The sequence below is a fragment of the Clarias gariepinus genome, chromosome 26 (assembly GCF_024256425.1).
Source record: "Clarias gariepinus isolate MV-2021 ecotype Netherlands chromosome 26, CGAR_prim_01v2, whole genome shotgun sequence".
NCBI lineage: Eukaryota > Metazoa > Chordata > Actinopteri > Siluriformes > Clariidae > Clarias > Clarias gariepinus.
Window position 1 is genome coordinate 23,244,965 of NC_071125.1, and position 20,752 is coordinate 23,265,716.

General features: G+C 39.7%; 1 protein-coding gene across 3 annotated transcripts in view; it reads left to right on the top strand.

Annotated features, from left to right (window-relative positions):
* The window catches only part of LOC128513951 (myosin heavy chain, striated muscle-like), a 142,196-nt gene extending 123,101 nt beyond the window's left edge, over positions 1 to 19,095 (top strand). For all 3 annotated transcript variants that reach the window (XM_053487528.1, XM_053487529.1, XM_053487530.1), the window contains 2 exons: positions 6,800 to 6,902; positions 18,425 to 19,095. In XM_053487528.1, coding sequence (XP_053343503.1) covers positions 6,800 to 6,902; positions 18,425 to 18,682 — 361 coding nt within the window. In that variant the 3' untranslated portion in view covers positions 18,683 to 19,095. The remainder of the gene's footprint in view (positions 1 to 6,799; positions 6,903 to 18,424) is intronic.
* Positions 19,096 to 20,752: the final 1,657 nt, after the last annotated feature.

A 20,752-nucleotide genomic window follows, 5' to 3' on the forward strand; every position in this document is an offset into this window, starting at 1 on the left:
TACTGTATATTCTGAACATAGAATTGCAAAACCTCTGATACTTTAGGGGGGAAACAAAGAATTAAACAGTTCCATCTTTAATATTTTTAAAAAATTATATTTTAATATAAAAGAACCAGATAGAGACTGATAAGCAGCTGGTGTTATCCGGGTATTTTAATGACCTTTAAGCAAAAATTAAACATGTTTTCACCTGTTTTATACAAATTATTTGTTTTTACTTTTACTTTTGACTAGTTTTGAAAGAATAAATTTTATTTTTAAAGTCATGTGTGCGTGTTTTAATTGTTGGGGGATTGTTTGTGTATTTAAAAATACATTTACTTAAACCAACAACTTCAATGTGCAAAAAATGGGACCCGACGTTGTTTTAAATAGTCAAAGAGTTGGGCTAATAATAATGATAATAATAATAATTATTATTATTACTGGTTATAGAAACGAATGAAAACAACAGTTAAACACTTGATCATATGTATCTGTGCTAGTTTGTGTTTGTGAATCCATTAAAAGAGCAAAGACAAACTTGGAAGGTAAGAAACCTCAGTGGAGAATACTGACTATGACATGGTGCTAATTGCTCTGTGTGTGTGTTTTTGGCGGGGGGAGGGGTACTTCAGACTTACTTGTCTGTGCGCAAAATGTTTGTGTTAAACCAACGGAGAAATGCAGGAGCGCGCGCGCGCACACACACACACCTCTCATCCACAACCGCTTTAACTGTTGTCTTGTAAATCGTTGATTAAACCTATGAACACAGCTGTTCAGCATCAGTCCTAAACACAAGCGCAGGGTCTGTTTTTGTCCTTAATTAAAATACACCAATATGTTAATTTACACAATGATAACATGTTGTTTATGTTTAATGTTTATTTTGCGGGAAAAGGTAATAAGCAATATTTAAAATAAAACAAACCAGGAAGTAAGTGTTTCATACATTAAGGTGCTGTGTATAACTAAGTGCCCCAACAGACATAGTAACAGTGTAGAGAGTGTGTGCGCTGTGGGGGATTGGAAGGTGAACGAAGATAATCATTTACAAGACAAAGGACGTTCAGAGGTGTGTTATACCCCCCTGCCACGGATTGCCGCCCATTACGCAATCGCTATCTTCAAAGAAAAGCCGCCGCCCCTTTTCATTCAAACGCGTTAGCGAGTGTTTTTTCTTTCCCTCCGCTCGGTTTTGTGAACACAGTTGCGTTCAGTAACACGGTGGAACCAATTACATAAACAGCAGCAACAACAACCATTATGATCACACTTTGTTGAATTTATATTGCTTAAATATTTCGCAGCTCTGTCCTCTTTGCATTGCTACGTATTTATTTACTTCCTTTTCGCATCGTATAATGCACTCTAAAATCGACACTATCAAACTTGGAAATTATATAATATTCAATCAAACATCAAGTTATTAAAAGTAACGAATTTGTCACTACTCTTCTCTCATGCAGCACGGCTAAAAAGATAATAAAAATTACACCAAAGTGCTGCAGGTTTGGTGTCTGTGAGCTTTTCCTAATCAGAGTTACACGGGGGGCATTTTGTGGCTGCTCCAGTTACACTCTACTTAGATAGTACACAGAGGGGAGTTCACTTCTGTCCTCTTCATCCTAGCTTAATTTCATCTCATGAAATAATAGTAAGTTTTGGAAAGTCTGAGTTCATCTCCCCAGCCAGTGTTGTGTATGGACAGGGTAGCATCATGGCAGGATTGGTGTCATTTTTATTATCTTTTTAGCCGTGCTGCGTAAGAGAAGAGTAGTGACGAATTCGTTACTTTCGTTACTAGACTATTTTGTCTGCAAGTGAAATACATCGATACGTTAATAATTTACACCACGATAACATTACTGCAGACGGATCTAGAGACGTGACTTTGAGACGTTCACAGTATATTCGAACCGTAGACAGTGTTTATATCGCGGAACATTACAAAACAGCCATGTCCAATAAAACAGTGCATCTTTAATAAGCCACATTGGTTTTCAGTCAGTAGTAAAATTAACGAAAGACTGAGAAGCCCCGTAATATATATATCACATTTAAAAAAAAAAAATATATATATATATATATATATATATATATATTTTTTTTTTTTTTTTAATGTTCAAATTAACGTTTCAGAGTAGCCTATATAATTTGTCTTGTCATCTGTTTACAGCGTTGGCTGATTTTGTGATTAAGACCCATGGGTTACATTGAAATATTTTATTAGTAGTAGTAAGCCAGTCTTTAGTAACCTTGAATAAATCACAATATAAGCCCTCTCCCGCGCGCACGCTCTCTCTCACTCTCTCTCTCTCTCTCTCTCACACACACACACGTACACACAAACAAATAAAACATGAAATCGCGTAAAACCAAATGAAACTATGGCAAAAATATATATAAGCAGTAAAAATTACAGTAGTATCCTGTAGGTGATCCCTGTCCTGATAACAGGCGCTGACCCTCTGGAACTGTTTAGTTCTGTTACTATTGTGTTCAAGTGTGAATGTTTATGGGGATTTAATCTGTCTCTGCTGCCGCATCTATTTACCGTAGTGATAAGTGATTAATGTCCCATCAGATCTTTAATGGGAGACGTTATACTGGTTAAATGACTAAAGACATACTGATCCGTATGGACAGATATTTGTTTCATATATTATGCGTTATTAATCGATTTGTTTTGCCAATTTTTGACTATCAGCGAAAAAAAACATTAGCGAAAACATAAAAAATATAACGAAAACAAACTCAAGCAGAAGTTAAATTTTAAGCTTTACTTTGCAGCAAAATATTATCTACCAGTGTATTAAACGGAAATAGATAAAATACACCGTAATGTAAAATACTGTACATAGCCCGCATTGTATTCCGTACCTACAACGACCGGTATAGATAAATTACAGATGTTACCGTGTCTTTAAGTATTATTAAGGATGTCGTGAAAAATATTGCAATAAGTAGTTTTATTAATAAATTTAATCATTAATTAAAAATAGCATAAGCATCATGGATTGTGTATTGAGGGATTTAAATCTGTTTTATGAATCGTTTTTTACCCCTCTTTTTTACCACATGATCTATTTATGAAACTATGTTGACGTAAGTTATGTTATATATATATCAAATATAGTAACCGGCTGCTTGGACACTGCAGTTAACTGAAGCAGTCAATGCTCCATCTGGCGGAATTATACAGCATTGCAACCATCTTTTTAGAAAGCGCATGGGGGCGTTTATGGGGCGGGGCATCGTTAACTACGTCATCGCGGGGGATCACATTCCGTGCACGGATCGATCATGGTCCTGTCACGGTCCTGTCATGGACCTATCATGCTCCAAGCGGCTGTTTGACGTGGCTCCCACTGTAAGAACTCGTTTAGGTGTAAAGAAGAAAAATATAAACGGCACTCATTAATACAAAAACGATCTCAAATGTATTTTACCTTTCAACTCCTTTTATAGTTATTATAAAGCATTTTTAAACTGAAGCTGAAATGAAGTTCATTCATTTAATATTTTTCAATAGATGTGACGTTTCAAATTTACTAAGAAAAACAAAACTTCTTGAAAGTTCTTGACTTCTGATTGGTTGAAACACCTAATCATCAATTATGGCTTTATTTTATTATTGTATCTTTACCGCAGAATTGTATGTAAACTTTAATTAGTTTAAAATGGGACTTAATTTTTTGGGTTTTGCATATCATGTTAAATTGTTAAACAACATCTGATTAGAATTCAAGTTCGAAAACAAAACCTATAATTCCAAAATAAACTATAAAGAATAAGAAACAATGTATGAGAATTTAACATTAAAATAAACAGCGCGCTCTTTAGACTACGGAGGGAAGTACAGGATGAGGGCGGAGGTTGTCTGAAACAGAGAAGCGTCTCAGCTGTGCTTAATTGTGTCGTTGAACTTGGGCACATTTCTCTTTCATGCGTTACCTAGAGTGAGAAGCATTATTAGATCCAGCGCCCCTATCTGACCGGTTGATGCAATGACACTAGGGTTGGTAATGCTGATGTTCTTTGTCTTGCCATAAACCCGCACAGCAATCTATGAAAATATTTTAAATTCATTATTGCTAATTTTTGGGGCAGTAGTGGTTTAAAGGGCTGATGCTTTGGGCTCAGGGGTTCGAGCCCTGCCACTGCCAGGTCACCACCATTGCGCCCTTGAGCAAGACTTTTAACACTAAATGTTTAAATGTATAGCCAGTGAGAGCCAGTCCCGATCCCAAGCCTGGAAAATTGGGCAGGGAAAGTTGTGACAAGAAGGACATCCTGGTAAAACAATCAAAGAACCAATTTACATGAATTAAAATATAAAATAAATAGATATTAAACCTTACTTAAGCTTAATTTATGATTGCTCCCAATTTATGGCACCAGCTGCTTTCCACTGACACAAACAAGTGTTTGCGGGACTTCTACGCCGAAAATGTTTAATATGCCGGGGCAATTTTTCTGCAAAAGTTATTGAGTAGAAAATTCTTTAGGCATGGCATTTATAAGCACAGGTACGACTGTAGAGCTAAAGAAGGGTAGGTTAGCAAGCCCTTAAAGCACTGACTGCAAACCGCTAACCTAGCGTCCATTTATGGTAGAAAGTCTCCTGGAGGATCTGTTTCTTAATAGCTAAAGCGTTCTGTTTGAAATTGATTGGAAATGAATAAAAATTGGTGAAACAATGTACAGTACTTAAGATTCAGTTACTTGTCGCATGTACCTTAAAGCAAAGTGAGACAATTTTCCCACATATCCCAGTAAGGAAGCTGGGGTCAGAGTGCAGAGTCAGCCAGGATACAGCGCCCCCTGGAGCACACAGAGTTAAGGGCCATGCTCAAGGGCTCAACAGTTACATTTTGGTGGTGCTGAGGTTCAACCTGCAACCTTCCGATCAGCAACAACAACAACCAAAAAAAAAAAAAAAAAAAATCTTATGACCCTTTTTAAAACCATATGTATGAAGATGAAGAGAATCGCCACGTCCTCGAGGTGGACATTAGATCTTACTTAGCATCAATGAATAAAATGATGAATTCCCATAAAGTGAGTGTTAACTACAGCAGATAAAGGGCTAGGGTCGACGCCCCGAGCAGTGAGACACCCAAGCCTGTGCAGAAACCAACTCTGAATATAAAGAACTTCCCCCAAAATAAATATTGACCTTTTTTTTTTTTTTTTACTTTTTTTTTTTATAAATAAAGAGAAGTAGAAAAGGGAAATATCTGTAGTAACAAAATGATGGTCCTGTTATTTGTTCAGCCTAGCTGTTCCTTGTCAATTCTGGGGCATTAAATACATTAATTACAGATTATAAACATATCAGTATGGCCTAAGTTCATGTCTCCGATTGGTTCCCTCTGTCATAAATGAAGAAGATGGTTTGAATTAAAAGCTACTTCGGCTCGTTTATCATCGCTCGGGTCTTTGGCTGCCGAGACGTTTCGCCGTCTTAACGGATGGATGAATCGTACTTTCAAACGGCTGCACGTTTCCTCCAGCTCCAGTAACGAGAGAAGGTGTAATTAAACATAGCGTATCTTCCAACTTCATATTTTACAATCATGTCTGGCGCAGTCGCTGGCGATATTTAATATTCGGTTGATGAGGAGTTGGAACAGGGTACCGATCCTCACCGAATACCTCCCTCTTCTTCTTCTTCTTCTTCTTTTCTTTTAATTTCCAGAGCCCGCGTACGATTTGTATGCTGGGGAAGAAGAGCTCATTACAGTGCGCTGTGGATTACGGGGTTATACAGGCCTAGCTGAACCTCGCGCTCTTTATTAAGAAAAAGCTCTTGTTGATCTTTCAGATTTTTTTCCCTTTCTCTCCCTTTTTTCCCCCGCTGGCCCACGGTCTTTAATATTGACTGATAAGAAGCAGTGGGATGAAAATTAGCGAACAAGTCTTATTATTCCCGAATGGATCTGTTATGACTTGTCAGACAGGATCTTTTATATGTAAATCTTCATAATGGGCACGTAACATCTTGAATTTTTTTCCCCCATCCCTTTCTTTTTTCTTTTTGTAAGTCTTCATCACTAATAGGGTGGAAAAGTTTCTATGTGTGTGTGTGGAATTCATTAAAGATAAATCTGCAACTGAAGCATGATGGACCTCTTCCTATCCATTGCTTTTTATTTAAACTTCATAAAAGACTTGGGTTTTTCTTTACAGGCAAATTAGCCTGAGAAATGGTTTAATAAGCGATAAAGTCTGGCACTGATGTTGCTCATAAAGCGGCGTTTAGAAAAGTTACACGAGAATCCGCTTTTTAACTGGACTGGACGAGTTCATCTGTGCAGAAAATGGGCTGTTTTCCGGAGAAATGGAAGAGAAGCCGGCGTTACGTGATGCACGCTACAGTACAGATCGTTAATTAGATGGCCGTTTCTTTTAAAGAGATCTTTCAGGGAGCCGGCCATCATAAAACGCGAAAGCACTTTAATAGACGGTGAATTCGAATTCTTCTATTCCCGGGCTTGTTATGTTCGTCCTTATTTATGTCTCTGGCTGTGTTAATATTATTCGTGGGTCTGGCGTCTGGTTTTACCTCTTCCAGTATTTCTTAACAACTTCACTGCCCTTTGAATTAAAGAGAAGAAAATGTTAATTTAAAATTTCTTTTTTCCTCTCTCTCCCGCACACAAACAAGGTCATGATATATCTCGGTGCAGCGTCCCTTTCAGGAGACGATGAATCACCGCTTGGCTGTTTGAAAGCCGTCATTAACACATCTGGTGTTTCGCGCGCTCTCAGTCGTCCCTTTTTGCTCTCTTCTGTCTTTTATGTGCAGGAATGCGCACGGGAAGCAACTAGCCGATAGCTTGAGCAGAATAGACGACATCCAATCAAGGCTGAGGTCCAACATGCGGTCGGTCGAGCTGCTAAATCAACAGGTAAGAATCGCGAGTGCCGCGCGTGAATCCGCTCACTTCTCCACGAGAGCCTGATAAGATGTGTTTTCACTATTTATCTTCCCTTTTTTTCAGATTCTTTAAAGGAAAATAACAAGCATGCTTGTGCACCCACTTGGCCTTGTTGTAGCTATAGGAATATTTCAGATTATTTATTTTTTTATTATGATTACAAAAAAATACAATATTAAAGAACACAAGAACAAGTTTTAATCTAAAAAGTGTTTCAGGAATGTAAAAACTAACCGAGAGGTGAATTTTCTCTCTGGGTCAAGGCTTCATGAATAGAACCCTATAATCGATTGTTTTGTTTCTTTTCCATCAGTCCTATAATAGTGTCACTATTTTTTACTTTAAAAAAAAAAAAAGTTTTTTTACTTTATAAAAAAATAATGAAGATACACTTTATACCACAGCCCACACTTATACAGTAGCTGTTACTTCATACAAAACTCATAAATTCCTTTTAAGATTAAAAAAGTACTCTCTCTCTCTCTCTCTCTCTCTCTCTCTCTCTCTCTCTTTATCACAAAGTCATGAAACTGTTTAGGATTTTACATTAAAAAGAGCTGAAGATTGGTAGGTTAGTAGTTAACCTAGCCTTCTTCACCTGTTAGTTGTGTTTTTTCATACTTGACAACGAGAATGTCATTGTAGACCAAATTTTTAAATATACACACAAAAAATTAGTTCCTACTGAAAAACTTGTTCGGCAAAACCTCATAATTTTCTATAAAATGGGTGGACATTTTTTCCCAAACATGTTCCCACCCACCCCCCAGCCGTTTCCGGTCTCTGTGTTCTGATTGGCTAGGAAAAAGCATTTTCACAAAGGGACGTTCATGGGCAGATAATTTAAAGTTCTAGACACTGAAACAGCGTGTTTGGGAAAGGAGTGAAACATCAAAATCAAGCAGCTAGAATTCAACATCTGGGGTGTACATCCATGCAGGAGCCATTTCTTCACACTAAAAACCATGTCTTAGTAAATGTACAGATTTTTGCTGAACATGATGGGATGGAAAGGATAACACGTGAGTATGATGACTGACAGTATGGGGTGAGGTCATGTCATCATGAGGTACAACATCTTTCCAGTGTCTGAGAATGAAACTGTAGACTCCTTCCATAAATATTTTGAGGGTCGCTCAGGCCAAAGTGGGACGTTTGATTGTCCAGAATAACAGAACACAGTTCAGAGAGTAAAAACTCACTTTATTTCTCTATATAATCTTCTGCTACACTAATGCACTTGTCCCAGTGTTTCACTACTGCTTGGACACCATCAAGAGAGAAAGTTTTCTCATTACGCAGGAGCCACGATCGAACTGCCCGTCTCATTCACGTCTGAAACTCTGGCCTCCCAGGAACTCCTCTAATGGCCTTTCCAAACATGTGGAAATGGCTTAAAGTGAGGTCAGGACTGTACGGGGGATGTGGCAATAACTCACTTTACGTTCACATGTTGTACTGCGGCTAAGAGTCTCCTCAGCGTACAGTTTTACGTCTTCATTCACCAGAAATTTCTCCAGATAAGTCCTGGTTTGACTTGAACATTACAAAAAATTGCCACCATAAGGACTAATATGAAACTGTATTATTATTATCAATCACTATAATTATTATTAGTATAATTAAATGACAATAAAAATAATAGATTTAAAATGACACGTCACTAAAATCGTATACTTTTAGACTATTTTAGACTTCAAGTAACTTACTTATTATTACTGTATTATTATCATTAGAATAAAGAAAAACTCTAGTACCTATTAAATATTTGTAAACGTCTGAGTAGTTAGATTAGTAATTTTTTTTTTATTCGAGAAGGATTTATAGGATTTATTTCTTACTGTAAAAAATTAATCAGCTATCGGACTTTAGAATAATTAATTAAACTGACTAGGAATCCACCTACTGTAAGGCAAGTTGATTGGATCAGGCACGAATTCCGGATGTTCAGGACACACAGTGATGAATAGAGCACGTACTGTGGAGGCTAAGTGTAGAAGTGAGGCACTCTGGGAAATATTCCCATTATCCGGTAGGTCACGGCGATCCGTACCTGAGACCTAAGGAGGGACTCGTCCCTTAATCAAAAGCACGAATCGCCGCTGATGTTGATTCAACCTGAAATTATTGACGTAATGACTGCGGTGGCAGGGAAGATGGAAGGGAAAGTATTTCAAGGTAATTTTCGGCGACTTCCCCCACGCAGTTCTTGGCAGTCTAAATAATAATGGGATGTCCTCCTTCATTTGGGTGTAATGGTGAGAAAATGAGCGTGGCAGCAGAGGCTAAATTGCCCCTGTCTAATCTGCATAGATTGCTGGGCTGGAATAAAGTCAGACAGGATTTGATTTCTAATTTCTTTACTCGCTGCTCATAAAAGGCTATAATTCACGTCCTCCTGTAAATGAAGTGAGCGCCGGCGAACGGTTTTTGGATGAACAATATCGCACCGTTTGCTTCGCTGCAATCCATTGATTGGGATTTTTATTATTGTACGTGGAATCTGCTACAATTCATTAAGGCTGGAATTCAATTTAAGTTTGCGCTCGAGTTATGACAGCTATGTGCTTAATAAATACTGACTTTTCAGATATTACAAGAGAGACACATATCTCATTAAAGCTCTACGTTCTAATTGAACGCCGAGCCTGTGTGGTATTTCTAGAATATTGCTTCATTATTTCTCAGATAAATATGTTGTTGATGGTGAATTTATTTATTTAGCCTTTTTTTTTTTTTTACTTGTCTGTATTTGAGATTAAGAGAAAACGCATTCCACTCTCTGAGCATCCATCTCGCTCGTTCAGGCTGACGGAAGATGAGCCCCGGCCTGATTAGTTAGTCGGAGGCTTTTTAAAGAGCCGGGTTAATATTTGAGAACGTCATTAGCCTCTTCATAATTAAATGATGGCTGTGATCCTCTTAAGCTGACGAACATTAGAGTGTCTTCCAGAACGCAAAGTTAATTAGAAATTCAACAAGACCAGATGTCTCGTGCGACAGAGGATCTCTAATGGCCAGTGGGCTAAAGTAAATTGCAAATATTTGAAGTCATACCATGGCCTCTTTAGTGGTGAGACTGAGAAAACTCTACAGAGGCTTTTTTTTTAAATTAATGTTTAGCATGAGAAATGAGAATTAATCCATATTTATACATATACAGTGGGTCAAAAAAGTATTTAGTCAGACACCAATTGTACAAGTTCTCCCACTTAAAAGGATGAGCGAGGCCTGTAATTCTCATCATAGATATACATCAACTATAAGAGACCAAAAAAATATATAAAATAACATCCAGAAAATCACATTGTAGGATTTAAAAAAAAATTTTTTTGCAAATTATGGTGGAAAATAAGTGTTTGGTCAATAACAAAATTCCTCTCAATACTTTGTTATATATTTTTTGTTGGCAATGACAGATGTCAAAAGTTTTCTGTAAGTCTTTCACACACTGTTGCTGGTATTTTGGCCCGTTCCTCCATGCAGAACTCCTCTAGAGCAGTGATGTTTTGGGGCCGTCTCTGGGCAACACAGACTTTTTCTGGAACTCCCTCCAAAGATTTTCTATGGGGTTGAGATCTGGAGACTGGCTAGGCCACTCCAGGACCTTGAAATACTTCTTATGAAGCCACTCCTTCGTTGCCCGGACGGTGTGTTTGGGATCATTGTCATGCTGAAAGACCCAGCCACGTTTCATCTTCAATGCCCTTGCTGATGGAAGGAGGTTTTCACTCAAAATCTTATGATACATGGCCTCATTAATTTTTTCCTTTACATGGATCAGTCGTCCTGGTCCCTTTGCAGAAATACAGCCCCAAAGTATGATGTTTCCACCCCCATGCTTCACAGTAAGTTTGGTGTTCTTTGGATGCAACTCAGCATACTTTCCCCTCCAAACACAAAGTTCTATTTTGGTTTCATCTGACCATATGACATTCTCCCAATCCTCTTCTGGATCATCCAAATGCTTTTTAACGAACTTCAGACAGGCCTGGACATGTACTGCCTTAAGCAGGGGGACACATCTGGCACTGCAGGATTTGAGTCCCTGGCAGCGCAGTGTGTTACTGATGGTAGTCTTTGTTACTTTGGTCCCAGCTCTCTGCAGGTCATTCACTAGGTCCCCTCGTGTGGTTCTGGGGTTTTTGCTCACAGTTCTTGTGATCATTTTGACCCCACGGGGTGAGATCTTGCGTGGAGTCCCAGATCGCAGGAGATTATCAGTGGTCTTGTGTGTCTTCCAATAATTGCTCCCACAGTTGATTTCTTCACACCAAGCTGCTTACCTACTGCAGATTCAGTCTTCCCAGCCTGGTGCAGGTCTACAATCTTTGACAGCTCTTTGTTCTTGGCCATAGTGGAGTTTGGAGTATGACTGTTTGAGGTTGTGGACAGGTGTCTTTTATACTGATAACAGATGCCATTAGTACAGGTAACGAGTGGAGGACAGAGGAGCCTCTTAAAGAAGGAGTTACAGGTCTGTGAGAGACAGAAATGTTGTTTGTTTGTAGGTGGACAAATAATTATTTTCCACCATAATTTCCAAATAAATTCTTTAAAATCCTACAATGTGATTTTCTGGATTTTTTCCCCTTATTTTATCACTTATAGTTGAGGTATACCTATGATGAAAATTACAGTTCAATTACAATTTAAAATTAAATTCTCATCTTTTTAAGTTGGAGAACTTGCACAATTGGTGGCTGACTAAATACTTTTTTTTCCCCACTGTATTTTAGTTGATATACTTGGTTAGGGAATTGGCAGCTTAGCGGTTATGAGTCAAAAGAAGTTCAAACTGAAATAAGACAACGACCCAGATTGCAAAGAAATCTAGGTGTACTGTATATAGTACACACAGAGTGTTTCCATTAAGTTGAAAAGGGCCGGCTGTGACATCAGGGTTTGAGGTTCATCTTTTTAGTCTTCAAGTTCAGCCGATCCTTTATTGCACCTTCTAAGACAGCCTGCCGTATCCGACGTATTTCCAGATCAATAAACAGAATGTGGTGGAAGTTTTAAAAGAAAACCAGAAATAAAGTTGCTGAACTAAAAGCTGTTAGTTGCTGTAGGTGAAATGCTATATATATTGCTTAAACCATTGGTGTTATTTGTTGAAGGAAAGGAAAAGGTTTTTTTCCTCCACAACATCCAGCACCATTTAATGAACAAAGAGAGATATAGTGAACCATCAGTGTATAAAGCCACTCTATACTTAAGCAGGTCTGAATAGCCAATTAAGTGAACAGGTCAGATACCTTGCAAAGGAGCTTGAGAACTGCTGCCAAGCTGTGGCTTTCAAAGCACCGAGCTCAGGAGAGAACAATCAGAAAGAAGACTCTGCGATCACGAAAGCTTTAAAAGATACAGAAGCCATCGGTCACTTTGTAAATGCAAATGCATTCACTGCAGAATCCTTGTCGCAGGATTTGTAAAGCTGTTTGATTTTTTTTTTTTAATACACTGCTTAACCAAAAAGAAGTCACCTTTACAGAAGGGTCAAATGATTGAGCTGCATCAAGCAAAGAAAACAACTTAAAGAGATTTGAAATGACTGAAACTGGGTTAAAAAGCCAAAGGATAGTGCTAAACGTTCATAAACGGAGATCACTTAAACGCTCGGTGAAGCTTCAACCGAAAATCAACCGTAGAAATCAGAGCCGTGTTTAATAGTGAAAGTAAGAGCATTTCCATACTGTACACACACAATGTGACAAGAAACAGCTGTGTGTCCATAAGAAAAACACTTGTTAGTGAGACTCATCAGAGAAAAAGGCTTAAGTTTGCTAGGGAGAATAAAGATTGGATTTTGGAGCGATGGGAAAAGGTCATGTGATCTGTTGAGTCCAGACTGAGCCTATTCCAGAGTGATGGGCGTGTCAGGGTAAGAAGAGAAGCACATAAAGCGATGCTCCCATCATGCGTAGTGTCCACTGTACAAGCCTCTGGAGACAGTGTTATGATCTGGAGTTGCTTTAGTTACTCAGGTCTAGACTTAACAACGTTATGTGGCAATAAAATGAAGTCAGCTGACGACCTGAATGTACTGAATCACCAGGTTAACACATCTATGGAGGTTTTCCTTTCTGATGGCACATGCTGTATTCCAGGAATCAGAGTGTGAAAGAGTTGTTCTGGGAGCATTCAGGAAGTGTACAGTATAATGGTGAGATGCCACGATAAGAGTATATACTGTATATAAACACACTACTGTTCAACGGTTTGGAGTCACTTGCAAATTTCTTTGTTTTTGTTTAGTGGTTTATTTTCTACATTCTACAACAATACTGGGGATTTCAAAACTAATAATGAAACCATAATGAAACTGGCTCTCATGAAGGCCGTCCCAGGAGGGCGAGACCAAAACCTACCTCTGCCGCAGACGAGAAGTTCATTTAGAGTTATCAGCCTGAAAAATGACCAATTAACAGCACCTCAGATTAGAGGTGTTATGAAGTCTTTACAGAGCAGAAGTAGCAGAAACATCTCACCATTAACTGTTCAAAAGAGGTTTAATGCATTTTTTGGACGCCTTCAGCCTTCCTTTACAATGTAAAAAGAAATAAAAATCAGGAACCATCATGGAGTAGAAACTTTTGAACAGTAGTGTATATGTACAGTGGGTACGGAAAGTATTCAGACCCCCTTCAATTTTTCACTCTTTGTTATACAGTATCGCAGCTTAAATCATTTAAGTTCATTTTTTCTTATTAATGTACACACAGCACCCCATTTTTACAGAAAAACACAGAATTGTTGCCATTTTTGCAGATTTATTAAAAAAGAAAAACTGAAATATCACATGGTCCTAAGTATTCAGACCCTTTGCTCAGTATTTAGCAGAAGCACATTTTGATCTAATACAGCCAGGAGTCTTTTTGGGAAAGATGCGGCAAGTTTTTCACACCTTGATTTGGGGATCCTCTGCCGTTCCTCCTTGTAGATCCTCTCCAGTTCTGTCAGGTTGGATTTACATTTAGGCATTTAGCAGACGCTCTTATCCAGAGCGACTTACATTTTTATCTCATTACACATCTGAGCAGTTGAGGGTTAAGGGCCTTGGTCTTAACTTGGTGGTTGTGGGGTTTGAACCTGGGATCTTCCGAACCGTAGTCCAATGCCTTAACCACTGAGCTACCCCTGGCCAGTTGGATGGTAAACGTTGGTGGACAGCCATTTTTGGGTCCCTCCAGCTCAATTGGGTTTAAGTCAGGGCTCTGGCTGGGCCATTTAAGAACAGTCACTCCTTTGTTATTTTAGCTGTGTGCTTAGGGTCATTGTCTTGTTGGAAGGTACTGTAAACCTTCGACCCAGTTTGAGGTCCTGAGCACTCTGGATAAGGTTTAAGTCCAGGATATCCCTGTACTTGGCCGCATTCATCTTTCCCTTGATTGCAACCAGTAGTCCTGCCCCTGCAGGTGAAAAACACCCCCACAGCATGATGCTGCCACCACCATGCTTCACTGTTGGAACTGTATTGGTGTATTGGACAAGTGATGAGCAGTGCCTGGTTTTCTCCACACATACAATTTAGAATTAAGGCCAAAAAGTTTTATCTTAGTCTCATCCGACCAGAGAATCATATTTCTCACCATCTTGGAGTCCTTCAGGTGTTTTTTAATGTGTCTTGCACTGAGGAGAGGCTTCCGTCGGGCCAGTCTGCCGTAAGGCCCCGACTGGTGGAGTGCTGCAGTGATGGGTGACTTTCTACAACTTCCCCCATCTCCCAACTGCATCTCTGGAGCTCAGCCACAGTGATCTTTGGGTTCTTCTTTACCTCTCTCACCAAGGCTCTTCTCCCCCGATAGCTCAGTTTGGCTGGATGGCCAGCTCTCGGAAGGGTTGTCCCAAATGTCTTCCATTTAAGGATTATGGAGGCCACTGTGCTCTTAGGAACCTTAAGTGTAGCCTTGCCACAGTTTTGTTTCTGAGCTCTGCAGGCGGTTCCTTTGGCCTCATGATTCTCATCTGCTCTGACATGCATTGTATAAGCTGTAATGTCTTATTTAGACAGGTGTGTGTCTCTCCTAATCAAGTCCAATTAGTATAAACAAACACAGCTGGACTGAATTGAAGGTGTAGAACCATCTCAAGGATGATCAGAAGTAATGGACAGCACCTGAGTTAAATATATGTATGAGTGTCACAGCAAAGGGTCTGAATACTTAGGACCATGTGATATTTCAGTTTTTCTTTAGTAAATCTGCAAAAATGTCAACAATTCTGTGTTTTCCTGTCAATATGGGGTGCTGTGTGTACATTAATGAGGAAAAAAATGAACTTAAATGATTTGAGCAAATGGCCGCAATATAACTAAGAGTAAAAAATTTAAATTGGACTGAATACTTTCCATACCCACTGTATACACACAGACACACACAGTAAATAAACCATATGCCTCTTAAACATGGTTCGGTGAATGTAAGGAATGAATTAAGAGACTGAGGGGTAATGAGAGAATTTGAGAAGCACAGCCCTGACACTCAGGGATTTCCCGGCAAACAGACTACAGTAGAAAGGTCTACCTCCTCAAACATGTGCTCGGCAGCTTTGTGAAAGTCGTGATTCATAACACTCCCGGACATGTGTGAAAGAGCTACGTAAAGAGCCAGGGAGTGCGGAGGAAGCAGACAGAAAGAGCAACAAGGACACGAAGAATCGTTCGCACTGCTACTGAAGTACTATAACGCATACTCATATGTTTCTGTGTGTTTGCTCTGAGGTTGAATAGAGTCAACAGCGAATACACATCTGTGCTGAGCACCAAACCAAAACATGTGCTCGACAGCCTTCTGGAAGCCACGGTTCATAAAAACAGCAGCATTCAGACAAATGCTGGTCATGGAGGAGTGTTGAACTGGTATCAACAGATCGTTTGCTCTTACTGAATCATGCTACACAACAAGCCTGAGAACGGCTGCTTTCTCAATGATCTACTAAACCGTCTCTAAAGAGATCTGTTGTGTGTCCTGAACAGGCATTTAGTGTTCTCCTCATTCATGGTTGCTTCACCATGGGTCCAAATAGTATTTCAATGGCCAAATATAGTGGAAAGCAACGATGACAGGCCTGCATTGGTGTGTGTGTGTGTGTGTGTGTGTGTGTGTGTGTGTGTGTGTGTGTGTGAGGGTTAATGTGTGTGAGAGAGAGACAGAGGTGTGTGTGTGTGTTAGACAAGTAAAAGTGTGTGTGTGTGTGTGTGTGTGTGGTTTGTGTCAACATTTGTGACGTGTGTGTTAGTATGTGTGTAATGTGTGTGTGAGATGTGACTTGTTAGTGTGTGTGTGTGAGAGATATGTGAGTGTTAACATTTGTGATGTGTGTGTGTGTATGTGTGTGATACACTATATAAGCGTGTTTGTGCGTGTACAGTATGTGTGTATGAGAGTGTACATGTGTGTGCTTCTGTGGGTGTGTGTGAGTGTTAACATTTGTGATGTGTTCGTGTGTACAATAGGCCACAGATGATGGAAGGAAAGCATCGCACTATGATGTCACTCAATGTGATGTCACTGAACGTGTCACTCAATATAATACCACACAGAATGTTATTAATCACTTTTCAGCATAAGTTTAAGACATCATGAGTGTCTTAAGTTTAAGACGCGTCACGGGTGACGTTTGAGATATTAAAAATCTTTCAACTATTTTGCATCGTCAACGTCTTTAAATCGCATCAGCCCAGTTTGATGGCGATCGTATAAACTCCCTAGGAGGAGTATATCAAAATCCATCAGGTTTGTTTTGGCAAACGACCCAAAATAACTGACTACCTGTTGAGTTGAGCCCAGGACAGTTGTTCAGCTCAATGAGCTCTAAATGTGTAGCGAGTTTCAGGTGCAAACATGCAAATGTGTCCGAGCTATGCAGCAAAATCTCATGTGGGGGCCCCTGAGGGTCCCGGGCCCCGGGGCACAAAACTCTCAGGCATCCTAATGGCAGCAGATTCCAACGTGTCTGTCAATTTTCATGAATTTTTGAGCATGTTTAGACCCCAAAAAGCCCAAAAAGGGTGAAAAAAAAAGCTTAAAAAGGTTTCTTCTATGAATCAGTATGTTATATTTTACCACCAGGGCTTAGTTGGTTTTTAAACCTGTATTCCATGTCACAAGTAAACAACTAATAAACCAGGTCAGTTATGTTTTAATTCTGGTTTAAACAGAGAAATGTCCAAGTGAATTAAAGCTACAAATCATGTGAGATCGTTCTCTTTGCTCACTGGTTAAATTGCCTGTCCACACGGAGACGCGTTTCGCTGTATACGTATACATTTTTTATCGTATTGGCGTTTCGTCCACACGGATAAGGCGTTTTATGAGACTGAAACCGCTATTTTTCGAAACCGGGTTCCAAAGTGGATAAATCTGAAAACGACACCCTTGCGGTTTCGTGTGTACAGCCACATGACGTGTCGGCTGCGTCAAACGTAACAGCAACAACAATAATGGCGGACTACATGATTGTGTTCGTGTTGCTACAAAGCCTGCTAGCTTTATTACAGCAAAATCTATTGCTTCTATGCAACTGTTATGAGCAACAAGCGATAATGGACAACACAATCTTGGTTCGTATACAGCGTGCAAGGTTACGCGCATGCTCAAAGTCTTCTTCTCCGTGTATAGTGTATCTCTATGGCAGAATTACAGCGCCCCATACGGGTCTGGCATATATACTACACCGTTTTCAGTGGTTTCGGGTGTACGCAGATATTTCTGGAGACGACGCCGTGTTTACGCAATTTTTTTTTAGAACGAGGAAAAATAATTATTGGATAGGGAACGCACCGGCTTCGTGTGGACAGAGTCTCAGCATTCTGTATCAGTGAATACTCACATGAGAGATATTTGCTTTGCACCATAGAGTGATGGTGCAACTGGCATTTGATCAACAGTGGCCTTTATCAGGGAAAAGCACCAAAGAAAACCAGACCAAGAAAACACCAAAGGAACAAATATTAATCATGTTTAATCACATGTTGAACCTCAACATTATTATCCCAAAGACGTGTTCGCTAAAGATTCAAACCATCAATGCACACCTGACTACAGCAGGCCCCCATGGATTTGGTCTGAATCGAGGTTGGATTAAAATCCCACCTCAAACAAAACATGTTCACATTTCTGGTATCTCTAGGTCACCATAACCACATGTACAGGATACAATAATCTTGCAGAACTAATTTGTTGCTTTACTTACAATTACCTTTAAGTTAAGAATTCCTAAAATGTGAGAATTTCAGCAGGACGTGTGCTTTAAAAGACCTATAAATTGGCAAAATTCAAACAATTGTCTGTACACTTGGATTATAAATAAGTTTGAAGTAACTGTGTTTTCTTTCTCCCTGGTTCAGAGAAACATGTTGGAATTCTTGTCTGTAGTAATTACACATGTAACTGATGCAATAAGCCAGAAGTGGTTTAGTTACATGGCTGATTGTTAACAGAACACTTTTGTGTGTGTGTGTGTGTGTGTGTGTGTGTGTGTTGATAAAGCTGAGCAGCATGAGCGAACAGAACAAGAGGATCAGGAAACTGCTGGAGAACGAGAGGAAAAGGTGCTCACATCTGGAGCTGTTACTGGGCTTCAGGGTCGACCAGAGCTCGGCCGCTCTCTGCTCTCCTCCGTCCCTCGAGCCCTCAGACCTGGAGCTTGAGAAGATCGAAAGCGGTTCTCTAGGCGGCTCAGAGGAACATGTGAGAAGAGATCAAAGTCTGCCGTACTGCTGTGTCAGGGGTCTCTTCATCCAGTAATTACATTACCAAGAACCTACAACTTTTTCACCCCGAAAGGTCTTACACACAGCAGACGCATCAAACAGCCAATCGAGACTCTTTCTGTAGCACACTGGCAAACACACGAGGGTTGGACGCTTACTTTTCTCGAACTGCATCAAACCAAAGCTTATTGTTGAGCTACAGTAGTTGTTACTTAAAAGCCAGTTCGATCAGTGTAAATACACTACAAACAGGAACATGGACACCTTCATGAAAAATTGTCTTCTGATTCTGTCCAAAAGCTAACCAGCTAGTTTTATTAACCGTCTCATTTATATATGGTATGTGTACGTAGATAAATCCACACCAAATAAAACTATAATCTCATTTAAAAGTGTGTACTGCTGAAATGACGTCATGTATAAAGTTAGAAATGCCTTCATGAATGTCTGAGTAGGAGTTTGAAAGTTAAGGGGGCATTAATCAGATGTTTTGTACACGGAGACTCTGAGCCTGAGCTATACACTCATACTAGTGAATGACGTGATTTCAGTAACGGTAACAAGAAACATTTCAATTGTATGTAAATCATCTAAGACGCATTAAAGTGACAAATCTAAATGATCCCCCACCATCAAGGAAGGTTCTCACTCACCAAATTATACTCTCCATTTAGTGTGTAAAGAACAAAAACAAAAGATCTATAGATTATACAGTGGGGCAAAAAATTTATTTAGTCAGCCACCAATTGTACAAGTTCTCCCAGTTAAAAAGATGAGCGAGGCCAGTAATTTTCAAAATGGGTATACCTCAACTATAAGAGATGAAATAAGAAACGAAATCCAGAAAATCACATTGTAAGATTTTTTAAGATTTTATTTGCATTATGATGGAAAATAAGTATTTGGTCAATAACTAAATTTCATCTCAATACTTTGTTATATCGCCTTTGTTGGCAGTGACGGAGGTCAAACGTTTTCTGTAAGTCTTCACAAGGCTTTCACACACTGTTGCTGGTATGTTGGCCCGTTCCTCCATGCAGATCTCCTCTAGAGCAGTGATGTTTTGGGGCTGTCGCTGGGCAACACGGACTTTAAACTCCCTCCAAAGATTTTCTATGGGGTTGAGATCTGGAGACTGGCTAGGCCACTCCAGGACCTGGAAATGCTTCTTACGAAGCCACTCCTTCGTTGCCCGGACGGTGTGTTTGGGATCATTGTCATGCTGAAAGACCCAGCCACGTTTCATCTTCAATGCCCTTGCTGATGGAAGGAGGTTTTCACTCAAAATCTCACGATACATGGCCCCATTCATTCTTTCCTTTACATGGATCAGTCGTCCTGGTCCCTTTGCAGAAATACAGCCCCAAAGTGTGATGTTTCCACCCCCATGCTTCACAGTAGGTATGGTGTCCTTTGGATGCAACTCAGCATTCTTTCTCCTCCACACACAAAGTTCTATTTTGGTTTTGGTTGACCATATGACATTCTCCCAATCCTCTTCTAGATCATCCAAATGCTCTCTAACAAACTTCAGACGGGCCTGGACATGTACTGGCTTAAGCAGGGGGACACGTCTGGCACTGCAGGATTTAAGTCCCTGACGGCGCAGTGTGTTACTGATGGTAGCCTTTGTTACTTTGGTCCCAGCTCTCTGCAGGTCATTCACTAGGTCCCCTCGTGTGGTTCTGGGGTTTTTGCTCACAGTTCTTGTGATCATTTTGGAGCCCCAGATCGAGGGAGATTATCAGTGGTCTTGTGTGTCTTTCATTTTCTAATAATTGCTCTCACAGTTGATTTCTTCACACCAAGCTACTTACCTACTGCAGATTCAGTCTTCCCAGCCTGGTGCAGGTCTACCATTTTGTTTCTGGTGTCCTTTGACAGCTCTTTGGTCTCAGCCATAGTGGAGTTTGGAGTGAGACTGTTTGAGGTTGTGGACAGGTGTCTTTTATACTGATAACAGATGCCATTAATACAGGTAACAAGTGGAGGACAGAGGAGCCTCTTAAAGAAGAAGTTACAGGTTTGTGAAAGACAGAAATGTTTGTCGTTTGTCCACCATAATTTCCAAATACATTTTTTACCATCCTACAATGTGATTTTC